General features: G+C 30.9%; 1 protein-coding gene across 1 annotated transcript in view; it reads right to left on the bottom strand.

The window, feature by feature from the left end:
- Positions 1–179: 179 nt before the first annotated feature.
- Positions 180–23,118, bottom strand: part of LOC108545566 (fatty-acid amide hydrolase 2) — a 24,104-nt gene continuing 1,165 nt past the window's right edge. The window contains exons 3-9 of the mRNA XM_017897252.1: positions 18,626–18,849; positions 10,081–10,410; positions 8,249–8,538; positions 6,858–6,953; positions 4,678–4,836; positions 2,722–2,904; positions 180–531 (exon numbers count right to left, since the gene is read on the bottom strand). Of these exons, the coding sequence (XP_017752741.1) occupies positions 442–531; positions 2,722–2,904; positions 4,678–4,836; positions 6,858–6,953; positions 8,249–8,538; positions 10,081–10,410; positions 18,626–18,849 (1,372 nt within the window). The 3' untranslated portion in view covers positions 180–441. The remainder of the gene's footprint in view (positions 532–2,721; positions 2,905–4,677; positions 4,837–6,857; positions 6,954–8,248; positions 8,539–10,080; positions 10,411–18,625; positions 18,850–23,118) is intronic.

The raw sequence follows: 23,118 nt of genomic DNA, 5'->3' as shown, positions 1-23,118 counted from the left end.
ATAAAAATAGCATAGAAATAGCATATAAATAGAGTAGAAATAGAAGTGTAATATAGGACATTATACTATATATTACACGTACATTACACATCATATTGCACATCGAGTGCGATATCTCTAAGGATAGCTTCAATTGCAACCATACATTTACATTTTATTATTAATATTTAAATCGTGGACTTGAAGATTTTTAATATCAGTTATTTCATTGCTACAATAAATATTGTTGCGTTACAATACAAATTACAAATTACAACTGATAAATAACAAACTGTATGGAAGCCTAAATGAGTAATAAAAAACGACGTTGATTGTGAAAATCATCTTGACATATCCCTTCATAGCTAGAAAATCTTACTTTTACCGCTACCGCTTGGTAGCAACTGCAATTATAAGTTGCTGTTAAATCGAGTATCGATACCAGATTAACCATGAAACAGATTAAGACGGCGGAACCCAACCACCAAACGCTTTCTCCAATTCTCGTGCCACAGCCACACACAGATGATCGTTATAATGTCCTGCTACAACCTTAAACAAAACAATTACAATTTTAGTAAATTATTTTATTAAATTACATAATAAAAAATAGTAAAATATGCTTTACATTTATATTCTATACCGCTTTCTATTCCTTGAATTTAGACTTACAATTAGTTGCAGGAATATTAGTAAAAATTAGTATTTTGTTATTTTATTATTTTATTATTTTACTAGCAAAATAAATTTTGAAATTGTATCTGCGTATGTAATTGCAATCAATCTTACGAAAGTTTTGAATTTTAGGTATTGCTCACATTAATACGCATCAAATTTACACATAAAATAATTGCTTCCAAAGTTAAGAATACGAGTTTAGCTTTCACGAGTGTAAAATAAAACATATTTTATTCGATAAAATTTTAATTATTCTTAAGTAATAAGTTCCCTCATTCTCAATTAGAGAAAAAAAAGAAACAGAAAAAAAAGAAGAAAAAAAAAAACTATTATACGGTGAAATTCCAGATCGACTACATTTTCGATGATCTTGGAATATATTAAAAAGGACTAAATTTTGAACAATTTTTTCCTTTGCAATATTATCGGGTTCACATTAGTTGCCAAGATATTAGCAAAATATTAGCAAAATTTTTCGCATCTTTCGTGTTTATGTGAAATAGGAAATCAAAATGATCAAGTTTCAACTGGTTTGAAAATTTAACGGTGTTATAAAAATTTGGTGGTGTCGCACTCACTCTGAGCCACAAACGGCCTTCCATGAGAAATAAATTAACCCAACTCTAATCCGTTTACTTGATCGTGAATATCCTATATCAGTGAATTGAAGTTAAGTTTAGTCCGCTAACGAAATTCAACATGTGCAAAAATTATTTAGAAAATCTACAAAATTATCAGAAATCATGATACTTTTTTGAAAAGCTCGCTCGTTGTACATCCGAACTGTTTGGTCATTACATTGATAATAGTGATTCCGTGTTTAATAGGTAAACGGGAAATAACTGGTGGAGCAACGTTGAGGATAACGTTGACAACAATAAGGGTCTACAACGGACGCGTACTTGCTGATATCTTGGAAACTAAAGTCGGCATAATATTACAAGGGAGAAAGTCGTTGAAAATTACATATATTTAACAGTTTAAACAGTCAATACTGTGGTAGTGGTTATCATAGAATGTGTGGTATGAGTGTGAGGAATGTTTGTGTGGAAGGATGTGTGTGTGACGAATATGACAGAGAGTCGCGAGAAAACAATCAGTAGGTGAACGACAATCATTACATGTAGACGTTGTGTGTGAGAGAGTGATTATATCAAGAGATTATATCGCAGTTAGAAGTGAATTTATTTTACGAGATTTAGTTATAATTTATGTTGTGCTGTTATTGTGTTAAATAAATCTTCTTATTAGTTTATCCATTTACTCGCAAATACAACTTGACCATTTATGCCATTATTATTTGTATTTATTTCATTTAAATATTTGTATTAAAATCACCCATATTTATAACACTGCCATAAATATCCCGTTCATACGATCCTTGCACGCAGTCACTCGTCCAGCTATAAGATTACTTAATCTTTTTGTAATCCATGTAAGCTTTAGACTACAAGCCTATATTTTGAAAAAAGAAATTAAAGGAAAATCTTCTTTTAAATTTACTTTTGTTTGTAGATGTAAAACTTTTTTCCAGTAATGAAAAATCGTGTATTTCCGTTTCATGATCGTGTCGAGGGAGGAGATACCATAATCACTGAAATCCGTATTCCATATCCTAGCTATCTTCTTGTAAACGTATACATAGTACATATGCTAGTTACTATAGGATAAGCCTGTGCATAAACCATGATCTCCACCTTCCAAATTCCATCACGTATAAACATTAAAGCAACAAATGAAAAGTAACAATTCTCATGGAGACAATATTTATGTTTTTGTTTATTTTGATTATTAGTAGCATCTTGGAAATTTTTTATTATATATATATATATATATATATTAATAATATTATATTATATTATTATAGCATATTTGGACAAATTCTATAACGTTTAGAAATGAAAGAAGTTTTCAAACGCGTTTCGCTATTCCTGATTTTTATTTTATCGTAGCTTATAAAATCAGTCTATTATTAACTTAACCTTAAAGTCTATTGTTAACTACTTCTAAACCCCTAAGAAACCCCTGAAACCCCTAAAAATAATTGAATAATAATTTCCTTACTTGTATTCCAATAGGTAATCCATTCTTATCTAGACCCAAAGGAACTTGACAAACCGGAAATTTCAAAACATTGAAAAGGCACCAATAACCAAAATTAAATGGTCTTAAATAAGCTGTATAATGGTAACCAGCTGGGAAAGGTGAAGATGGATAAAATAATATTCCATTATTTTCCAATATATTCTGAAAATAAAAATGAAAACTGTTATTAAACGTATAGTTTGAAAATCAAAATTAATTAAATTTATATTAATTTCAATTGAAATGTATAATTTCGTATTTCAAGCAAGTTTAGCTTATATATAACACCAACCTGGTATTGCACCTACTAATTTCGATAAAATTTCTTTTCAATTTCTAAGTACACTTTCATCTTGTTTTGCAGAAAAATGATGGAAATTTCGAACGAAGGTAAAAAAAATTGATCAGAGGAGAAGATGGACAAAAAATTAACATTGTTTGTAAATTACAATTATTGTAAATTGCTACTTGTCGAATGCACAGATCAAGAGAATATCGATATTTTTATTTGGAATATATGTATAAATAAAGTTTGAATATCAATATAACATCTAAATGTCTTTCTATTGACATGATATATCAATTAAATCTAAAAATTTGCTCTGATCGACACTTGTCAACAATTATTTTTGTTTCCTATAGATTAGTAGTTTTTTGCGTCCCCTTGAATTGGTAATTGGTTTCTTATTAAATTGTACAAAAATATTTTCTCCCTTTTCATGAAGTACTCTATTTACAAGACAAATTATTATTTTCAAATTTAAATTCCACTAATTCTATCCGAATATATTATACGTGACATGTGTAAAAATAAAATTTATGGGTTCAAATATTATTATTTTCAAATATTAATATATTAACGCTAAGTTATTCTGTTATTCGAATATTATTCCCAAAAAATATTTCAATTAAAACATAAACGATCATTTCCAACTAAAGTAATTAATTCTTCGATAACTACTTAATTAACTAAATGAAACTTAAGTAAGGTCAATAAAATGATCGGACCTTCCTATATATATATATCAATATATCAATATTACTCAGATATTAATAGAATATCGATAACTCTTAGTCTAAACTATAGTTTATGCGATGTAACCGAATCCGAAGACCTAGGATTATCGTATATTATATAACATTAACGATAATATTAACCAAGTGCATCGTGTCTCATATTTATTTGTCCTTAACATATAGTGAATCAGGTAAATATTCGGATGCTATCGTATGCTTGAGTTTAATGTTAATTATAGAAGAAATCGAATGGAACTTGTTTCTATCGTTAAAGTATTCATTGTACAAAGTACGTTATTTCGAAAATGAGCCGGCAAAAATTGCTGCTTGATGTGATTTAATAACGAGCGTAGTAGCGGAATGAGTTTATATGATAAAAAGATTTAAAATCGAAGATAGGATAGTTAGAAAGTTACACAAAGCGGTCGGTGAAAAGTAGAAAGCGATGGAGGAAAAAGAAATATCGTTTGGTAAAATGAAAGAAAATCTCTGGATTTTTCAAAAATCGAGAAATAATTCTCGGGAATATGGAGAAGAAAGCGGAAGGCAAACTTTAGGGAGCTGAGTGTCAGGCTCTGTGTGTGACATCGAAATAGACGAGCAATCTCTGTGATACGCGATATAGGCATATATAGGCGTGTATAGGCGAAGAATATTTTAGTAAGTTTCCTGCAAAGGAAGCTCGTAATTAACGCCCGGCTGATTATGAGAATGACGCCACTACTATATGTCATCGGCTGTCACTGTTTCGTGAAATTCGTGTGACGAAATAATTGCGTCATCGGCTACCGACAATTCAAATTCGTGTAATTTAATTTAAATTCAAACGATAGTTGTGTCACCGATCGTTATAGTATTACGATTAAACAATTATAATAAATTATAAACTTATAAAATTATAATTAAATAAAAACTTACCACCAAATATTGTTTCATGCGACTAGTTACATCCGTTGCCCATAGGGCATGTTCTTTGGGGAGTAAATCTCCGTCGATTAATTTCAAGATTGCAGCTAATGTCAATTCTGATGTTCCAGTTAATAATCTTGATATTTCTGTAAGAGCACTCGTACGATACTAAAAAAAATATAATACTTAGATTGAAGAAATCATTGCTTTAGTAAGGATTATTCGTATTATTTTGTAAGGATAATGGTATATAGAATGATAATGATATATAGTAATAAATCGAAATAAAGATTGTTGCGACGGAAGTCCTTCCAGAGGATTAAGCTGTATATCTAAACGCAAAAGTACAAATCATTTACAACTACCAAATCCGATAGTTTGGACCCATGCTCGACAGACCCACCGAAGCGACGGACGGACCTTTACTTATAAATCACGCCATTATGACATTATAACCGAAAACAATACCAAAAGCAACTTCCTTGAGAGTTTCCCGTTCTCTTCAAACCTAAACTCCTTCCGACACACCCAAGTAAAATCAAAAAAAACATAAAAAAAACATCAAAAAAAACACTATTTTTCCTCTACCAATATCCATCCTTAACCAATCACGAAAAACCCGAGATTACGTCTCCTTCCGACACACCCAAGTAAAATCAAAAAAAACATCAAAAAAAACATCAAAAAAAACATCAAAAAAAACACTATTTTTCCTCTACCAACATCCATCCTTAACCAATCACGAAAAACCCGAGATTACACCAGACAGACAGACAGAACACAACGAGAAACATTACAGAAATCAATCGGAACTCAAACGTAACGCATTCCTATCACAGAAATCATTTAAAGAAGAACGCGAACACTAGCGAACAACATAACGCAACTACATCCTCGAAATCGCTAAACAACTATATATTGCAATAAAGTATACAGAAGCAGAAAGTGTCTCTTGTTGCACAATCAAGGTGATCAGTATTACTTAGCGCATACTCACATCACTTATTGTTAGTAACAACCATCTCATTTTGCTGCCTCCGTATACAAAGAGTAATTATAAAATATATTTGTTTTCTAGTAAAAATTCATTTTGAAATAGGAGATATATGTATATAAACTATGCAAGAAAGATCGAGCATAAGTGGGCAAGTGATATTACCATTTAATTAGTCTCCAATTATATGATATAATATAAGTTTATTGTATATAGTATAAAAATGTATTACTATTACGAAAATCACTCGTATATTATTATCAGTTAAACTCGTTAATATTTGAATCATTAATAGTTGCACTGATCTATTTAAAAGTTTGTATTTTTTTCTTTTTCATGTATCATTACAGAAATTATGGTGAAAGTTCGGCACTTCGGCACCCTAAGTTAACTTGGTTTGTTTCTTTCTTCTGTCTTTTTTTCTTCTTTTTTCTTCTTTTTTCTTATACATACTCACTCCGCTAAGCGGAGTGATAATCTCTAACAAAGAACGATTTCACGACACACGTACAAACAGAATTCGATGCAGCAGTATCACGAATTTTTACAAATATCTCGAAAACTAGGATCGAGCTACAATTACTGCTCGGTTAAAAATTGCTCCGAATTTCGTTCTCTATAATCTAATTCAAAATCATCGAGATCTACCCACGCATTATGCGGTTATTTGAAATATCATATTTTTTTGCAAAAGAAGTAGCAAGAGGTCATTATTTTCTCAAGCTCTTTCAATCTTATTGTCGATGCTAAGATACGGCATTTTTAAGAAAAATAAAAAGAAACCGAAAAGAAGTAAGTTTTTTTATGCCAGGAACACTGAAGTGAACTTTTACCGAAAATATTTAGTTTTGTTAGGAAGCAGAAGGACTGCTTCTTGTAAAAGTATCCTAGTTCTTAAGAAATCCTTAATAAATCGTCGTAATCATAAACGTAAATTAATCATAATTGGAGAGAATGCAATGAATACTGAACCCTATAGTTTTTACACAAAAAAAGGAAACTCTAAGCAGAATAATAAATCATAAATAACTTTTGCTTAAGTAACATTTGTCAAGACTTAAAACATTCCTATAGAATATCTCGAATCTTAGACGCAATTATATCAATGGATGACGTTTGAATACACGACCATGCTAGATCATGTCCATCGACTATACGGATAATACGTTATATTAATAAACATAAAAATTTGTACCTTTCCGTTTGTTATACTTGAGTTGAAATCAAAATCTTCTTGTGTCATCCAAAATCTCCATAATCGATAACTATACTCGGAGCCAGGTATCTTTATCTGTAATGCAAATACATCATTACATCATACATTGAAACTTGAATATAAATCATAATGCTACGTGTCCATTTGAGAGCTTCTCGCGCGAGTTCTCTCGAGAGTGCTTTCAAATTGTGTGTCGATTTGAGAGCAACTGCGGCAAGTTTTGCTCTCAGGTAGGCGATAGAAAACTCGCCGAGAGTTTACCCTCTCGTATAGAGATCTCGTAGAGAAATCTCTGCTTTACGTGAGCTCACTTTACGAGCTCATCAGACTGCTCTTCTTTACGACAATTGATTCTATCTGCCTCTTCCTTGTCGTCCTTCATCTCGCGTCACCTTTCGTTCATTCACACACGCACTACACACACTTAGTTTCACACTTGATCCTAAATTGAACATTGACTCGACAGGCTCGTCCCTTGCATCGATAGTTGTTTACTTTATCCGTCGTACGTTCCGACGGATAAACATTGTCAACAAGTGGTCACGCTTCGATCCGAGAGTACTCTCAGGACTTGAATCCCGTTTCGAATTTTGCGAGTTTTGAGCAATCAGATGGAATTTTGCGAGAGCAATGGATAATTGTGTCTACTTGTCCACTCGCGAGCGAGTCGTGACACGCCGACTTTCTGACAATTGAACGATGCTTTCCAACAGTCGCACAGAAACAATCTCGAGAACAGCTCGCGACAGTTTTACTCTCAAGTGGGACACGTGGCATAAAAGCCCTGAAAGGTTTGATTCTTGAATATTGATCTTTAATCTATCTTTGATCGATAGGTAATCTCGGTAATATATAAATGTAATAATATATAAAAATGGAGCAATCGCAAGTGACGAATTTGTAGTAAAATAGCAAAAGCATTAAATAAATGTAAAAAGTAAAAAAGAGAGAAACTACATTTTGTCCACCCTTACGAAAAGTTACGAAGAGTCAGTCTACCAATATCCTTTTTAAAGTACACTATCCTCTCGAAACGACATCGAGATACGAATTCAAATATTTTATACAAATTCGTGATCATCGTTATAGAAATTTTTAATCCGAACAATCTGATCAAGCAGAAATATAGCAGAAATATAATAGAAGCATTTAAATTCTTGCTCTGCTTATTTCGTCGATATAATGGAAAAACTACTTTCGAAAAACTACACACGCGACAAGGTGAATATGAAAATAATACGATATTTTGATAACATGGCAAAAATGCAAATAAAAGTACAATTAATACGTTAAATAAAACGTTAAATAAATGGAACACGTGTATTTATGGTGATAAAATGATGTAATTATATATAATTTTTGAAACTTACTTTTGTCGCAGATCCAGTAATTTCTTTAAAATGATCCACAGCTTTTAAAAGAACAGCTCTCATTTCACTATTTACTCTACTTGCTCTTATATCACCTGAACTTTCTTGATAAAATATATTAAGACGTTTTATATCTACTTCTTTGTCAAAAAGTGATATGTTTTTCCCAATTACAATTTTCAAGAGAGGTCCTAAATCTTCTGCTTTCCTACATATCGGACCTACTTCTGCCATTGAATCGATATAATAAACCTGTTGTCGAAGACCAATACCTTTCAACGGTGTTAAGCCTAAAAATTGAAATTTATTTTCAGTTAAACCTTGATAAACGCCTTAATATTATTTCGATTATTTCAATTACCAAACAATTACCAAACAATTACCATACAATTATCATACAATTGCTCACGAATCATTTTTTTATTGAATAATTGAATAAAGAATAATTGCAGAATTTAATTATAAGCAAAGCACAAGTAAAAAGTTATTTTTATACATTTTAATTATTAATATTGTAGGAATGTTTGGTAAGCAACAGAATAAACAGTGAGGTAAATATAAAAATGATTTATTTGAAACTAATTGTAAAACTTATTCTGCTCGCTAATAACTCTCGGCTGACTCTCACTCGCGATCTCTCAAAACTGTATGACTGACTTTAAAACACTCTGACACACTTTGATACTCTCTGACTCTAAAACGCATACTCTAACTCTACCGCGTGCTTGCGCTCTGCCTTCTTTCATACCCGCGCTCTCTTTCTCAATCGGTCAATCGAACATTGCAACTCGCACGGTGGGAGTTTCGCGGGGTTGTAAGGCCGGTTTACGCAGATGCGGCAATGTTGCTGGGATACGGCCTATTCTAAATTAACAGAACTAGGCCTGGTTATGGTTCAACTACAGAGTTCTGTGACGTGTAACTGTCTCCTGCGCTGAGTTGATGGTGGGTCCTGTATAATTGTCCGGTTTCCGTGGGATTTTTAGGAAAACTCCCCCGTCACTGCTGTCTTCGTGGTTTTATAAGTTTTATCTATCTACTGATTACTCGGTCTAATAATAAGATGTAAGAGATGGGTGTGTGTCATTCTATTGATTGTGAATAACACAATGGGACACATGGGTTCGTGTCAGCTTCGACTTTCGATCGTCTTTCGATGGTGGTGGATGTTTAAACAATTTGAGTCCTTACTAAGGTTTACCCGAGTGGTGACTAGGTGACGATGAGCGTATATAAATGAAGGGACGCTGGTAATAACGATATAAACAGTTCTCCACTTAACTATTGACGTTCGGTCTTGAGGCCGCAATAATACTCTTGCGATTATAACGATATAACGATTAACGAATATAAATTTAAGAACTTGTTACTCATCTGGTAGAATTTCAGAAAGTGTTTATTGTTAGAAAGACCGAAAGTATTTGTAAAAAAGAGGAAAGGATCTATATGAAAGAAGGTTAAAGGGATATCCATTTAGTCTTAATTTAAGCCAAACAGAATCTTGAGGATTAAAAAATGTGAACAAGCGTGCATATATATAGGTGGATACATGTATGTGCATGATACGATACATCATGATATGGTATAGATGATGAAATGAATGAAAAGGAGATGAACGAAGAGAATGGTGAGAAAATGCTACAACGCGAAATAAGTTTTATTACTTTATCGCTGATAAAATAATCTGTATATTAAACTAAATGAAAAATAAAATTTCAAAAACTAATAGAAAATCAACGATACGCGATATCAATTCAACAACAATAACTAGTTAATAATTACGCGATGTTAATATTCGCAATATTCAATATAATATAGTAAAATATAAATACCTCCAGTCGGTTTGAATCCAAATACTCCATTAAAAAAGGCAGGCATTCTAGTAGAACCACCGATATCACTGCCAATGGAAAATGCGCTTCCACAGGCAGCGGTAATTGCTCCTTCTCCACCACTACTTCCACCAACATTTCTAGTCGTATCGTATGGATTACATGTTTGTCCGTATATATTATTTCTTGACTCGGTCCACAAATTTAGTTCAGGAATATTTGTCTTTGCTATCAAAATTGCACCGGCATTTTTTACGGCACCTATCGCTGTTGCATCTTCTTTAGAGCGATAACTACGTCGACTTGTTAAACCCATTGTGTGCAGCATATCTAAATAGTTATTGAAAATAAGTACGGTAATACGATGGCAATACAATATCCAAACAACTTGGATAAATTACAGTAAATTATAGTAACATAATCACATATTGTGTGAATAGATGTGAATAGGTGTGAATAGGTGTGAATAGGTGTGAATAGGTGTGAATAGGTGTGAATAGGTGTGAAGGGAATAGATTTATATAACGATATCTATTCTTATATTATAGAAACCGAGCTTCCTCTTTGGCATCCCTTGGCATCCCTTGGCATTCCTCGCTCGGTCCATTCGCCAATACCACGATATATAACATAATCTAATAAACTAATCTAATAAACCATAATAAATAGCTAATTACACTCTACTAATTATACACTGTACTAATTGTACGTATACGATGTATGAAATATAGTTTTTGCTTTCGCATTTTGCATCGATGCTTCTGCTCGACGCGAAAGAAGAAGAAAATTAACGAAAATATGTTTGACCTTAGCCTCGATGTAACGAAAATTTACAAACATATATATTTAGCAAAAATAATGGAATAGATGAATGTTAAATTACAAGATTATCTTTTATATTTCAGTTGTTTAACGTCGCATTAACTTTTTTCCAGCTAATTAATGCTAATTAATGCTAATTAATCTGACTCGAAGAATAATAATAGAAGAATAATAGAAATAACGAGAAACGAAACGGGTGGCATTGGCTCTGCTGATTTTTCCAACAGTTTGCACGTAATCTTTCGCAATTCTACCGTCTATGGCATCTATTTTATCGAAGAATCGCCTATTTTAACGAAGAATTTACTGAGAAATGAGTAATTTAACGTACATACATCATACATAACGTAACATTTATAAGTATATAGTAGGCTTAACGAGTATCTGTATTATTTATATTATTTTAGTAGGTTTGTAGGATATGAATATCTCGAGAGTTGAAAGATACTTCTCCAAGTTGGTCCGGTTTCCAAAGTTGAAACTTTATTTGCACAAGTTGCTTGTTAATCGCCAAGTTTCCTAATCGAACGCTCGGAATAGATTAAGCGAACTCCCTATTTTGCTTTCTCTGCGCGGAAGTGCGCTTGGGAACTTTAGGCACTTGCGAACGCCGAGATGTTTCGGGCCGTCGCCTGTTTTCCCATGCCTCACGGGCTTTTCGGAAAAGCCGCGGATTTATGGTACTCGCATCAGCTGTCAAGATCGAAATTAACTAAACCTAAAGGCTGTTTTACCCTAATAAATAAGTAATAAAGGAATAAGAAACTTTCGTTGAATCCAAGGACGACTTTCTCGCAAACAGCTATGAACGAGCATGTTCCTCTTGATCCTCTTGATATCCTCTTGATCATTTGCACGTCAAATATTATTACTTGTACGTGCCTATGGCCGCTACATGTTAAATTATATTCGGTGGATATCGATTCTGTGTGACGCTTAATTTGTCTCTTTTCGCACGCACTGCTTTTTCTTCCTATACTTCGTTCTGTGCCTAGTAGAATAGCATACGGCGTTACTGATAGCGTCATTACGCATACCGACTCTATTTGACTGTAAAGCTGGTGATTTTGAATATCGCATTTTGTCAGTGATCGTGATCATCGATACCTCGATAACTAAACACTGGACTTATGTTTTGGTTACACGAGATAATGAGATGGACCGAGGGCTGTGTAGAAACGAATCAAATTTAAAAAGGAGAAATTTGTAAGTTAAACAATTTTTCTTACAAATTCATAACAAGTTTATTTTTACACGCGGAAAAGCGGAAAAGCGGAAAAGCAAAAAATGAAAAATCGTCCTTAAATTTGGGGGGTAAATCGGATAACCGAAAAATCTCTAAAGGAAAGTGAAAATTTTAGAAAAATTTTCAAATAATCTTTACCATCGACTTGAAAGATAGATAATTCGATTATTATCGGCAATAAGTCAACCATCCTACTTGGCACATACAACGTCATAGTTAAGAATTAAAAATTAAAAACATTTTTAAAAAATTTAAAAACAATACTTGATAGATTATATACTCTCTGATTACTTTTTCTGTTTCTACGCGTACATACATACGTACATAAACGATTATCATTTTTACAACGATAAAACTATTTAAATGAAAAGAACGAGTGATCCGATTCACTCCTAACAAACTGATCCGGTTAGCCCCGGTAAATAAAAATTTCTACTTTTATTTTTCAATAAAATATAAAATACATAAACAAATTATGACAATATACAATAATATAAAATTTATCAAGTATTATTCTTAGACACTGTGTAAACTAATAACGTTAAATTGAAATTGAAAATTCAAATATGCGTGAACTGTCTTACTTTAAATAGGAAATTGCCAACTAAATTGCCAATTATTAATTTTTACTACTTATTTTTAAGACATACATATTTATCAAGGCATAATTCCTTGATAATGTCAAAGCAGAACACCTCTTTTCCACTGGCAAAGATATAAAAATCGCATCCTCTTAAATGTGAGTGTTAAAAAAAAGGCGATATTTCGCATCGCCTGGAAATGAAAAATTCCTTCAGGATCTTTAAGAGCATTTTCCAAGGAAGAAAAAATTCCTTTATCACTTGGCCGAGAAATGATGGAACATACTGGAACGTCATGTTTCATCGTCTGCCCCTTCGTATACCGAACCATATTCGATATAATTAGGGAGGATCTCTGCTGGCAAATGTGCCAAAGCTTTGAATCAATCTAACAAGCCGAAATACCGTGTAAGCATTGCTACATGGGAACAGCACCCAGCAGCACATTTCGTGCCTCAACTTTGCATCCACGTATGCGTGCAAAAACGATTTCTTCAGTCCAACTTGACTTTTATCTACTAATATGTATACATAATATTTTTCAAGTATTCGAATGCCGTTGAAATGCTGTTATTCGATTCTACGGTGATTTCGTACTTTTGATAATGCGATACGATGGTGTTGCAGTTTGGAAATCAAAATCTCTGTTTTATATAAGCATAAATCTTCGTAACTCAATGTTGGTAAGATTCTAATTGTACGACTTCTATACGTTGGAAATCTGCTCCGCTGTCGCAAAAAATTAATCTGATGCAAATATTGCAAACTCGTGTCTATAATAAGGTGATCAAGGGCAGTGATATGTATTAGATGAAACTCTGCGTTTAGAATGGCACAAGCTATTTTGAGGTCATAGAATAAGCCTTTTATGGGTCTAGTAATTACTTCGACCATAAACCGATGCTCATCTGAAAATGATGGCATTCAAGCAAAGGAAGTCTCTTCTTGTTACTTTCTTCAGAGAGTCTGAAAAAGCACGATCCACGAGGAAAATATCATGCACTTGAAATTGACGTATCGGCTTCTAACAACAGTTCATTTAGAATTGATACATTATTTTTAGATTCGTAATATAGTTCCTGAATATTTGCTATATAACCGCCCATATAACTAATTACTGACTCTGTACCGAAACGGAAGACGTCGAAACATGACGCGAACGAATGACATGGAGCGAATGAGTGCATGGTTTTAGTTTTAAACGAGTACATGGGCACGCTTGGACCGTTCCTCGAAAACGAGGAACAACGAACAGCGGCCTCGAGTTCGGCTCGAGCTGATATTCTGGCTGATATTTGGAGCGTGTAAGGAAGAACAAATGATCGCGGGCAAGGATTGTATTGGCGAAAGTCTACGAATGCGTTTTGAGTGTTTGGTGTAGCTGCCTCACCAACGGCGTGGGAAATGCGTAATTGAGAAAGGAAGCTTGCGTATGAAAGAAGAGAGTGTGTCAAGTCAGTTTTCAGGGAATCCCTTTCCAGAACACTGAAAATGTGCGTATTTTGGGCATTTTTTTTACAAGAAAGTATTTACTTGGCCACTTTGAAAGCTAGGAGATGTTATTAAGTAGCTATAAAAGTAGAAAAAACATTTTCTTTCACATTCTAAGAAAGAAGTTACAAATTACAAGAAAATTACAATTTACAGTTATAACAGCGTATATGTATGAATAGTGTGGTATCGCAGGATGAGTGGGTCGAGCATGTTATCTAGAGTGCGTGCGAAAGGACGAATGACCGTGCGCTAGGATCGTGTGGACGGGATGTTTATGAATGTATCGGATGAAAGTGAAGAGTGTCTTTAGGAATGCGTTTGAGTGTTTGGGCTACGTGACCCGCTGAGGGTAAGATTGCAAGGAGTGCGTGGGAAAGTGTGATTGGGAAAGAGAGAATAGGTATGAAAGAGGATAGAATGTATGGTTTTAAATAGGGATGCAAGGGCGTGAGTAGGCAGTATGTAGTATGTCGTAGTATGGTGTAGTATATTAGAGTTCGTAGCAAAGAGTTGTAAAGAAAGAAGTCGTTAGTTGTACTTGTGTTGTTAGCTGTAATGGTGTTGTTAGTTGTATTCCTGTTGTTAAGTGTAATCGTGTTGTTAGGTATAATTGTGTCGTTGTAGTCGTAAGAGTTTAGTTGATAGATATCTATATTCGTAGTCTTTACCGTCACCGCACATTGTATATTATATTTTATGGTTAATAAATAGTTTTATATTATTTAACACCACCCTATCCCTACAATAGTGAAAAAAAAAAATTGATTTTTTTTACTCTTTACATCAGAATCCCTCCTTATACGAAGCAACCTCGAAGAAACTCTATCGTTTATTCGGCTACTCATTGTCAGTATTATACAACGAATGGGATACTGCGAGTATTTATGTTTATATCAACAGTATTAAATAATGTCGACATCTAAGAAGCGACGTCTGGGGCGTAATCGATCGACAGATGTATCGACAGATGTATCGATCGTCTATTTTAGAAATCCATGAAGGTCGTTCCACAGAACTGGCTGTTCTATCTGTTCCCCGTTGTGGGACGAAAGGAGGCGCCTAGAAGAACACAGTTACGGTCTTCTAACTGTTGGCTCCTGAGTGCTAACATAATTCCATCATCGGAATATTCTATTCAACGACAATGTCGTCATTGTATATTTGTAGAAAATTTCTTTTTGTTGCTTCGAGTGTTACCGGGCAACAGGCCTGCAGGGGCGAAACCAGGCCACACGCGTTGCTTCTGTTGGCTTCCAGCATTCCAAGAGACCACAAACAACGGAAGGTAATAACGACGCGGTCACTTTTACACACGGTCACCATCAACATACGGATTTATTTATTTAGTTATTTTATATCTCTTCTTACATAATAAATGATAAATTCAATTATGTTATTATATTAAATTAAAATTTGACATTGCAAAAGTATTTCAACACCGAATAAATTTGAATGAAAAAAATTTTTTAAATTAAAAAAATTGAAATAATAATTTTTTATATAATTTAAGTATTATACACAGGGTTCGATACTTAAAAAATTATTTTTCATTAATAAATCTGATCTATGATTAAAAATAAAAATAGAAATTTATCATTTTTCGTTAATGTACATTTTTTTCCTGCTATTATATTATTCTTATCCCTAGTAAACTAAACAAAGTAAACTAACAAATATTTCAATCATTTCAACGACCTGTAAGAGATCTCTAAAGATCGACGATTGTTCCACTGGTAATAAGATCGAATTAACGTCTATTTACATCGGTGTGATTGTAGAATTAGGATACCCTTTTATACTCTATTACATACTCTGTCTCATGTTTTCCAATGTTTCCTCTCTATGTATATCACCACTAGTTTGGTTTACAAGGTTAGTTGGTCACGATTAGTGACGGACGGTTCCGAAAGGAAATTGCGTGTTTCTTCGAGTGTCTAGTAGGCTGCATGTTTTATATCGTGTATGATAGACAACGCCTTGATGTTAAAAAAACGCATGTGACGTCTTCGAAAGTAGATTTGCTCCTCTCTGTGCTTTGCGAGAATTGGCTTGATACCGACTTATCTTTTGTCCGGGACTCTCGAAAAATTCAGAATGTTGAAAAACTAGGCTAGGACCAAGTATCGTGGAATTGGCGAGTGGACCGAGCGATTTGATAAGTGTTCGGAATGATGCGACAGTGGATCAAGAGAATGTTTATGCTAGGTTATGAGAGCGTGAGAAGTGCGAATGAGTTTCTAGCATGGTATTCTTTACTGCGAGACTACGTTCTGCGAGACTACGTCGCCGAAGTCGTACTTCCGGGTTTTACGCTCTATATTCGATCGTGTTGTACATAGATATTTCGATAAAAGTGCACTGCACTTGCTTTACCATATGTTAATTTATATTTTTTTGTTGTGGCTCAGCGGGGACGTCCGAAAATTCCTACGCTGCAGGTCGGGGTTCCATTCCCGTCCATAGCGTGGTACGTTTTTTCAATCTACTTTTTATTTTCTATTCATTTTTCGCCTATGAATAAAATTTCTTAATAAAAAAATTTATTCTTTACACTTTCTTGTACAAGTATATACAAATTATTGCAAATATTAAATAAATTCAATTTATTTTGTTGTTCACGAGTAGTAACTAATAAATTTTGCGATTCCAATTGGCAATTAACAATTTATCAGTCATTTGTGAATAATAACTAAAAATAAATAATAAAGAATTATATTTCATTCAAATAATTCACATTTATGGTCATTTGAAAAATCATCCTCTATATTTGTTTCGGTCTTGCGTTCTCTGTCAAGAGTTTTCACACTTTCTGGCGATAGATTGCTTATGTTAAAACCGATAAGGAAACTCGCAGGCATCGGAATATATTTTCCAATCAGGCAGTTTCTATCCAAAACCACGGTAAAAAGTAAAAATAAATTTCTTTTATTAAGAAATTTTATTCGTAGGCGAAAAATGAATACAAAATAAAAAATATATTGAAAAAAAAAATTACCAAACTCTGGACGGGAATCAAACCCCGACACCTGTAGCACAAGAATTTTCGGACGTCACCGCTGGGCCGAAACGCTACTTTAAAACTAGTGGAAATACGTCTGTAGTTAAGGAAGTAATAAAACTTTAATCATAAATATCTCAAAAACTACCGGGTAGTTGCCCCTATAATGATATATTTGCTTCAACTGCATGACGAGATCTACAAACCTGTAAAGTTTGAACCAAATCGGTGACCCGAAGGACTTGCACTCTCTTTGTTAGTAATAAATTTGTATTAACAAATTATTATTTTTATTTTATACTTCATTATACAATACACTTAGCTGTAGGTTAATTATTAAATAGTTATAATTTTTGAAATATAATTATTAAAAAATAGCAAATCATCTATGTTTCACAGATAAAAGGTAATATTTAAATATTAAAGTTAAATATTAAGTTTAGAAATAACGCTCAATGGTTTCGTGTACATTTTTCAAATAAATACACAAATATTGTTACTATACATTTAAGAAAATGTATTTTTATTAAAAATTATTTAGTAAAATCTTCTTTTCTTTTCTTCTATCGAATCGTTTACTCAAACTAACGTGAAATCATTAAAATATCAAAACTTTAACTCAAACGTTGCACGTTATCCAGTCATTTCGAAATTCTACGCGTATTATTTTCTCACTAATTGTTATAATTTAAGGCAGTAAAACTAAAAAGAATTAAAAGTTGAAAAATAAGAACAATCTTATTAAGTACAGGTACCTTGAAAGCGAGATAAAGCATCAATTAATTTTCCTCGGCTAACCACGATCAGTTATCGATAGTAAGTATGAGTCGGTGCATATAACGATAATAAACAATGAATATTACAAATGAACGTTTGTAATGAAGTTTTTCCAATAAAAATGCACTGAAACACGCTACAGCGAAACGGAATGTTGAAAATACGAATATTAAAATAATTTTAAACGGAATATGTTGTACTGGTGCGCGATATGAGACATTATACCATAATACGGTACACGTTGACGATACGTTAGAACTTTTCTAAACATCAATTGTCGATCACAAAGATCGTTGAAGAGACGAAACAGAAATTCGAAGCTAGGATTTTTAAATAGATAAATTATACGCTAATTAGCCTTCAAATTTTAATCCCCAATTTCACCCGAAAAAGGTTTCCACAGATCACATTTTCTTTTCTTTTCCATCATTGAAGAATGCATTAGAAGACTTATTATTTTCACTAGATCATTCTATCAAAATTCTAATACGTGTAATTAACAAACTTAGCTAACATACTCTGATTTTAATAATACAAATTATATATGTCTTATATATGTCAACGCACGCAAACAATTTTCAATACATTTAATTACTACATAAAAAATTGAAATATCAACAAAATTACCTTTAGCTTCGTTGCTTTCTTTTGTTGTAAAAGGTACACCCAATAATGGTTTTTCTTTCAACGAATCAGAATATTGTAATGTCTGTAAAAGTTTATCTACTTCTTTAGCTTCTTCTAGGGCTTCGGAATATCTATCCTCAACTACTGCATTTATTATTCCATTTACCTCTTTTGCTCTTTCTATAAATGCTGTCACAACCTCTAAAGATGATATTTGTTTTGTTCTATAAAAATATTTATACATTTCAATTTTATATTGAATAATTAGAATTGTAATGATTTTAGCTAAATATTAAAGAATTTCAATATTTATATTAGATTTGCAAGAAAATTCTTTGGATCATATGTAATTAATTGATAAACCCTCAACTGATGCACGAGTCCTTCCACTTTATTACAAGAATTTAAGACTACAAAATATCTAATATTGTAATTATGAAATAAATAATGAGATAATAATCATTGATCAAAATGTATTTGGAGCCTTTAAAAATATTAATTTATAAAATATTTTAAAAATATTGTAAATTTCATTGTTGTTAAAATTAATTTATACATGTCCAATCTCATTTTTGTCATTTAACGAAAAGTACACTTTTTGTAAGGGTATTTATCAATGAGTTTTAATATCTACAAAAAATTGTATAAAAAGTCTATTATTTGTTACTATCAATAGAAAGCTTAAAGTATATTGTATGATTACTTTAAGATGAATTAAATTATGCAGCACTTACAATAAAATGCAATGTTTCAGTTCTGTATAAATTATTACAAAAATCATTAAACACGAGTAATTCAATCCAAAAACTATAATTTTGATAAAATCTTGTATATATATATATAGATTATAATAAAGTAAACAATTTCTTTGAAAAAATCTAATTTAACAAAAATTTAACTAAATAAGAGAAAAATTTATATTTTTTTTTATTACGTAAATATAGTCTATAACAATATGAAACATAGCAAAATTTTAATATGCAAAACTATGTTCTGTTGATTCGTTATAAAAAAATCCAGAATACATCATTTTGAAACAAATAAATTTTTTATTATTTTGTACATAAATATGTAATAATAAGAGTAGAAACAATTATTACATGTAAAATATTCATTATTTTTAACAATTTACTAAAATGTAAAATATATATTTCAGTATGTCACTTGTCTTGAAAAAAACTATTGTTATATTTCATTGTCGTGTATCAAATCATGTTATTATTATTGTTTAAAAATTATCTAATATTAATCTTTTGGATTAAATGAAATTATTTTGAATAACTAATGTAAACAAATAAACAGATACCAATGTATTTTATTCTTCCAAGTGCACAATTATATTTAAATGTATAACTCATCAAATGTTTAGATATAAAGTACCAAAATTTTTCTCAATTACTAGAATCTGAGAATGATTTCTTGCTTTCCTAAAAGATGCATATTAATTTATTCCTATAAAGAAAAAGATTAATTTCCAGTTAGTATAGTTTTAAAGTATTAAGAGCACTTCCCTTTTTCTCACAATGCAGCTTCTCCTAAAGTGTAAGCTTTTGCATTATACTTAGGTGTTCACTATACACGATAAGATATTTAAAGCAAACCAGCTAAATATCTTATTTGCTAATTTAATGCCAATAATTTTTTATAGGTAAAGGTATAGAGAAAATATAAAGACAAAATTAGATTTTTTTAAACTAATTGATATAATTTTTCATTTATATTTCAATACAGTATTCTAAGATAAATATAATATCCTATAACGGAAAATCATTTAAATTTGCACAAGATCAATTATAAAAGAAAATACATTATTTCAATGTATTTTTTACATATTTTGCTAATTTATTTATTTACATGCTCAATATTAGAGCATACTTAATATTAAAATGATGATCCTTTTTTAGCATCTCTAGATATATGCTCTAAAATTTCCCAATACAGAAAACACTGCATGATAAATTTCATTTGAATCAATTCTATTACAAAGCTCTTCTTATATACTCCTTTGTGTCTTCTGTGGTTATTTGCTGTATATTTATTTTATTGCTTATAAAAAAATTATTGACATTAGATTATATATCCATTGAGAACAAGTATCTTCTCTTTCTATCGTGAAAAGTAAATTATACAAAGGATCTATTTTAAATACCTCACCCTCTATATGATATAATAATTATTTATATTATAAACATTGAATTTAATATTTCTCCTATTATTTGCAATATACATTAAATATTATGTAGAAAAAATGTTGTTATAATTTTTAATTAAAAGATTTACTTATATCTCATATGGTAAATTGGAAATTAGATTACCAAAAAAAAATATTTAACATAATACAAATTTTATTACGTTAATCTCTTGTATGAGTTTTAATACAAATGCAGCTTAGGAACATAATACTCTTTCAATTCTAAATATTTGTTAATAAAGAAACAGTTTTGTATGAGATGAACTTGTTGCTTTTGTATAATAAAAAATAACTTTTAAATGTTGCAAAATGTAAATGAAATCAAATATCATTCCAAAGTACAAATATAAATATGCAATGATAAATATTTATAGCAAATATGATATTAAATTATATTTTTTTATATTCTAATAGATTGTGTAAAATAATAAATTTTTTGAAAAATGAATTTACAAATTATACATCATATATCTTCTTATAATAGGATAATAAAACAGATAAAAATAATTTGTCCATTAAAGATCTAATTTCTTTTCTTTTTTACATTGCAATTACATTACAATTTATAATACAAAATTATATTTAAAAAGTGAGAAAATATATAAGTTTTATATATTTATTTAATTTATTGCAATTTTCGGAATTTCAAACAAAGATTACTCCTTGTATTCGCAAAGTTTGTTTGAAATCACAATTTTCCAGTTGCTTTATATTTCTTGCTAACCAATTAAATAAAATTTTACTCGCTGTTTCTTATTTATTACAATATTAGACTATTTTCATATAAACTAATCACATTGATACTAAATACATATTATATACCAATGTATCAAAGAAAATAATTTATTGCAATCTATGCTTACTAATAATTGCAAAATTTAAATTACAATAAAAATGATCAGGTGGAATAAAAAATGTAGTATTATATCTGATATGTACTAATAAATTAAATTTAATACTGTCATTTAAAAAATTAATAAGGATTACTAACAAAAAAAGAAATTTTCATATGATAATATTCTATTATATATACATACTAATCATAGCATGAAAAATGATTCCTTTCTTTTAGGTAAAAATTAATAAATCTAACTTACATTACTATATTCTATGACTATTATAAAATATCATAAATGAGATAAAAATTTAATAATTAGAAAACAAATGCATATTTATAACAAAAATAGAAATTCATATTCAAAAGTTACAAACAAGTCACTAAAAAGTGACAAGCAATAATAAAAAATCAAAACATATAAATACTGAATCACAAAAATGACAGAACTTTCTTGTAAACCTAATATACGTATTATACAATATTTAGGCAAATTATTTATTCTGACTATATAACTAAGAAGCATATAGTTAGTCAAAAAAGTCTCTGTACATCATACAAGAATTTATTCAAAGTTGCATAATTTTAAAGGAAATAGTAATAAATAAATCATTTTTGTGTTATTATTTTCAGAAATGTAACATTAATTATTAATACAAAATGAAAGACATTACATCCATTTGTTAACAAATAAACAAATGAAAATGATGAATATAACAAAAATGAGGTCAAAGGAGTCTCCGTACAGAGAAGAATTTAATTTACTGTGTTAACGGTTCGGATGAATGTTTACAAATAATTCTCAAGAAAACACTCTAGAATCAAGTACAACTTAACTGCTTGACTGTCAGTAAAAATAAATGACGTTTTTGTGAAATAATTTCTCTGAAATGGAAATATCAATTGTGACCAACGATTTAATTGTAAAATTAGGAAAAGATAAATTATCCATTAGAAAAATTGTTGAAATAGTAAAAAGGACACGTTCTTCAGTACAATATATTCTTGAGAAATACAAAAAAACTAAATCTATTCAAAGTCTACAATGTACAGATCAACCACAAAAATTAGATATCAATCATAAATGTGCAACCTTAAGAACAATTCACTGTGATCCACAAATGAGTACACCAAAATTGACCTGTATGATAAAAAATGATTATAGTATAAAAGTAGTGCCTGAAACAATTTCAAATGTTATAAGAGAATCTGGATACAATGGTTATACAGCCAGGAGAAAAGTTTTCATATGTATAATTTAAAGTTAATAAAAGAAAATATTCTGAATTAGCAAATGCACACATTAATAAAGATCAGTCTAGGGATGCATGAGTCCATTAAGGAATAGAAATTTATTCTTCACTGACAATATTATGCATCAGAATATTTATTTGAACATCTTGAAAGAAAATTTGAAAGAAAGTGCCAGGAAATTACATCTTGAAGGATTGTTTATTTTTCAGCAGG

Source organism: Eufriesea mexicana, unplaced genomic scaffold (genome assembly GCF_001483705.2).
Source record: "Eufriesea mexicana isolate 0111107269 unplaced genomic scaffold, ASM148370v2 scaffold484, whole genome shotgun sequence".
NCBI lineage: Eukaryota > Metazoa > Arthropoda > Insecta > Hymenoptera > Apidae > Eufriesea > Eufriesea mexicana.
This window is presented reverse-complemented; position numbering and strand designations above follow the sequence as displayed.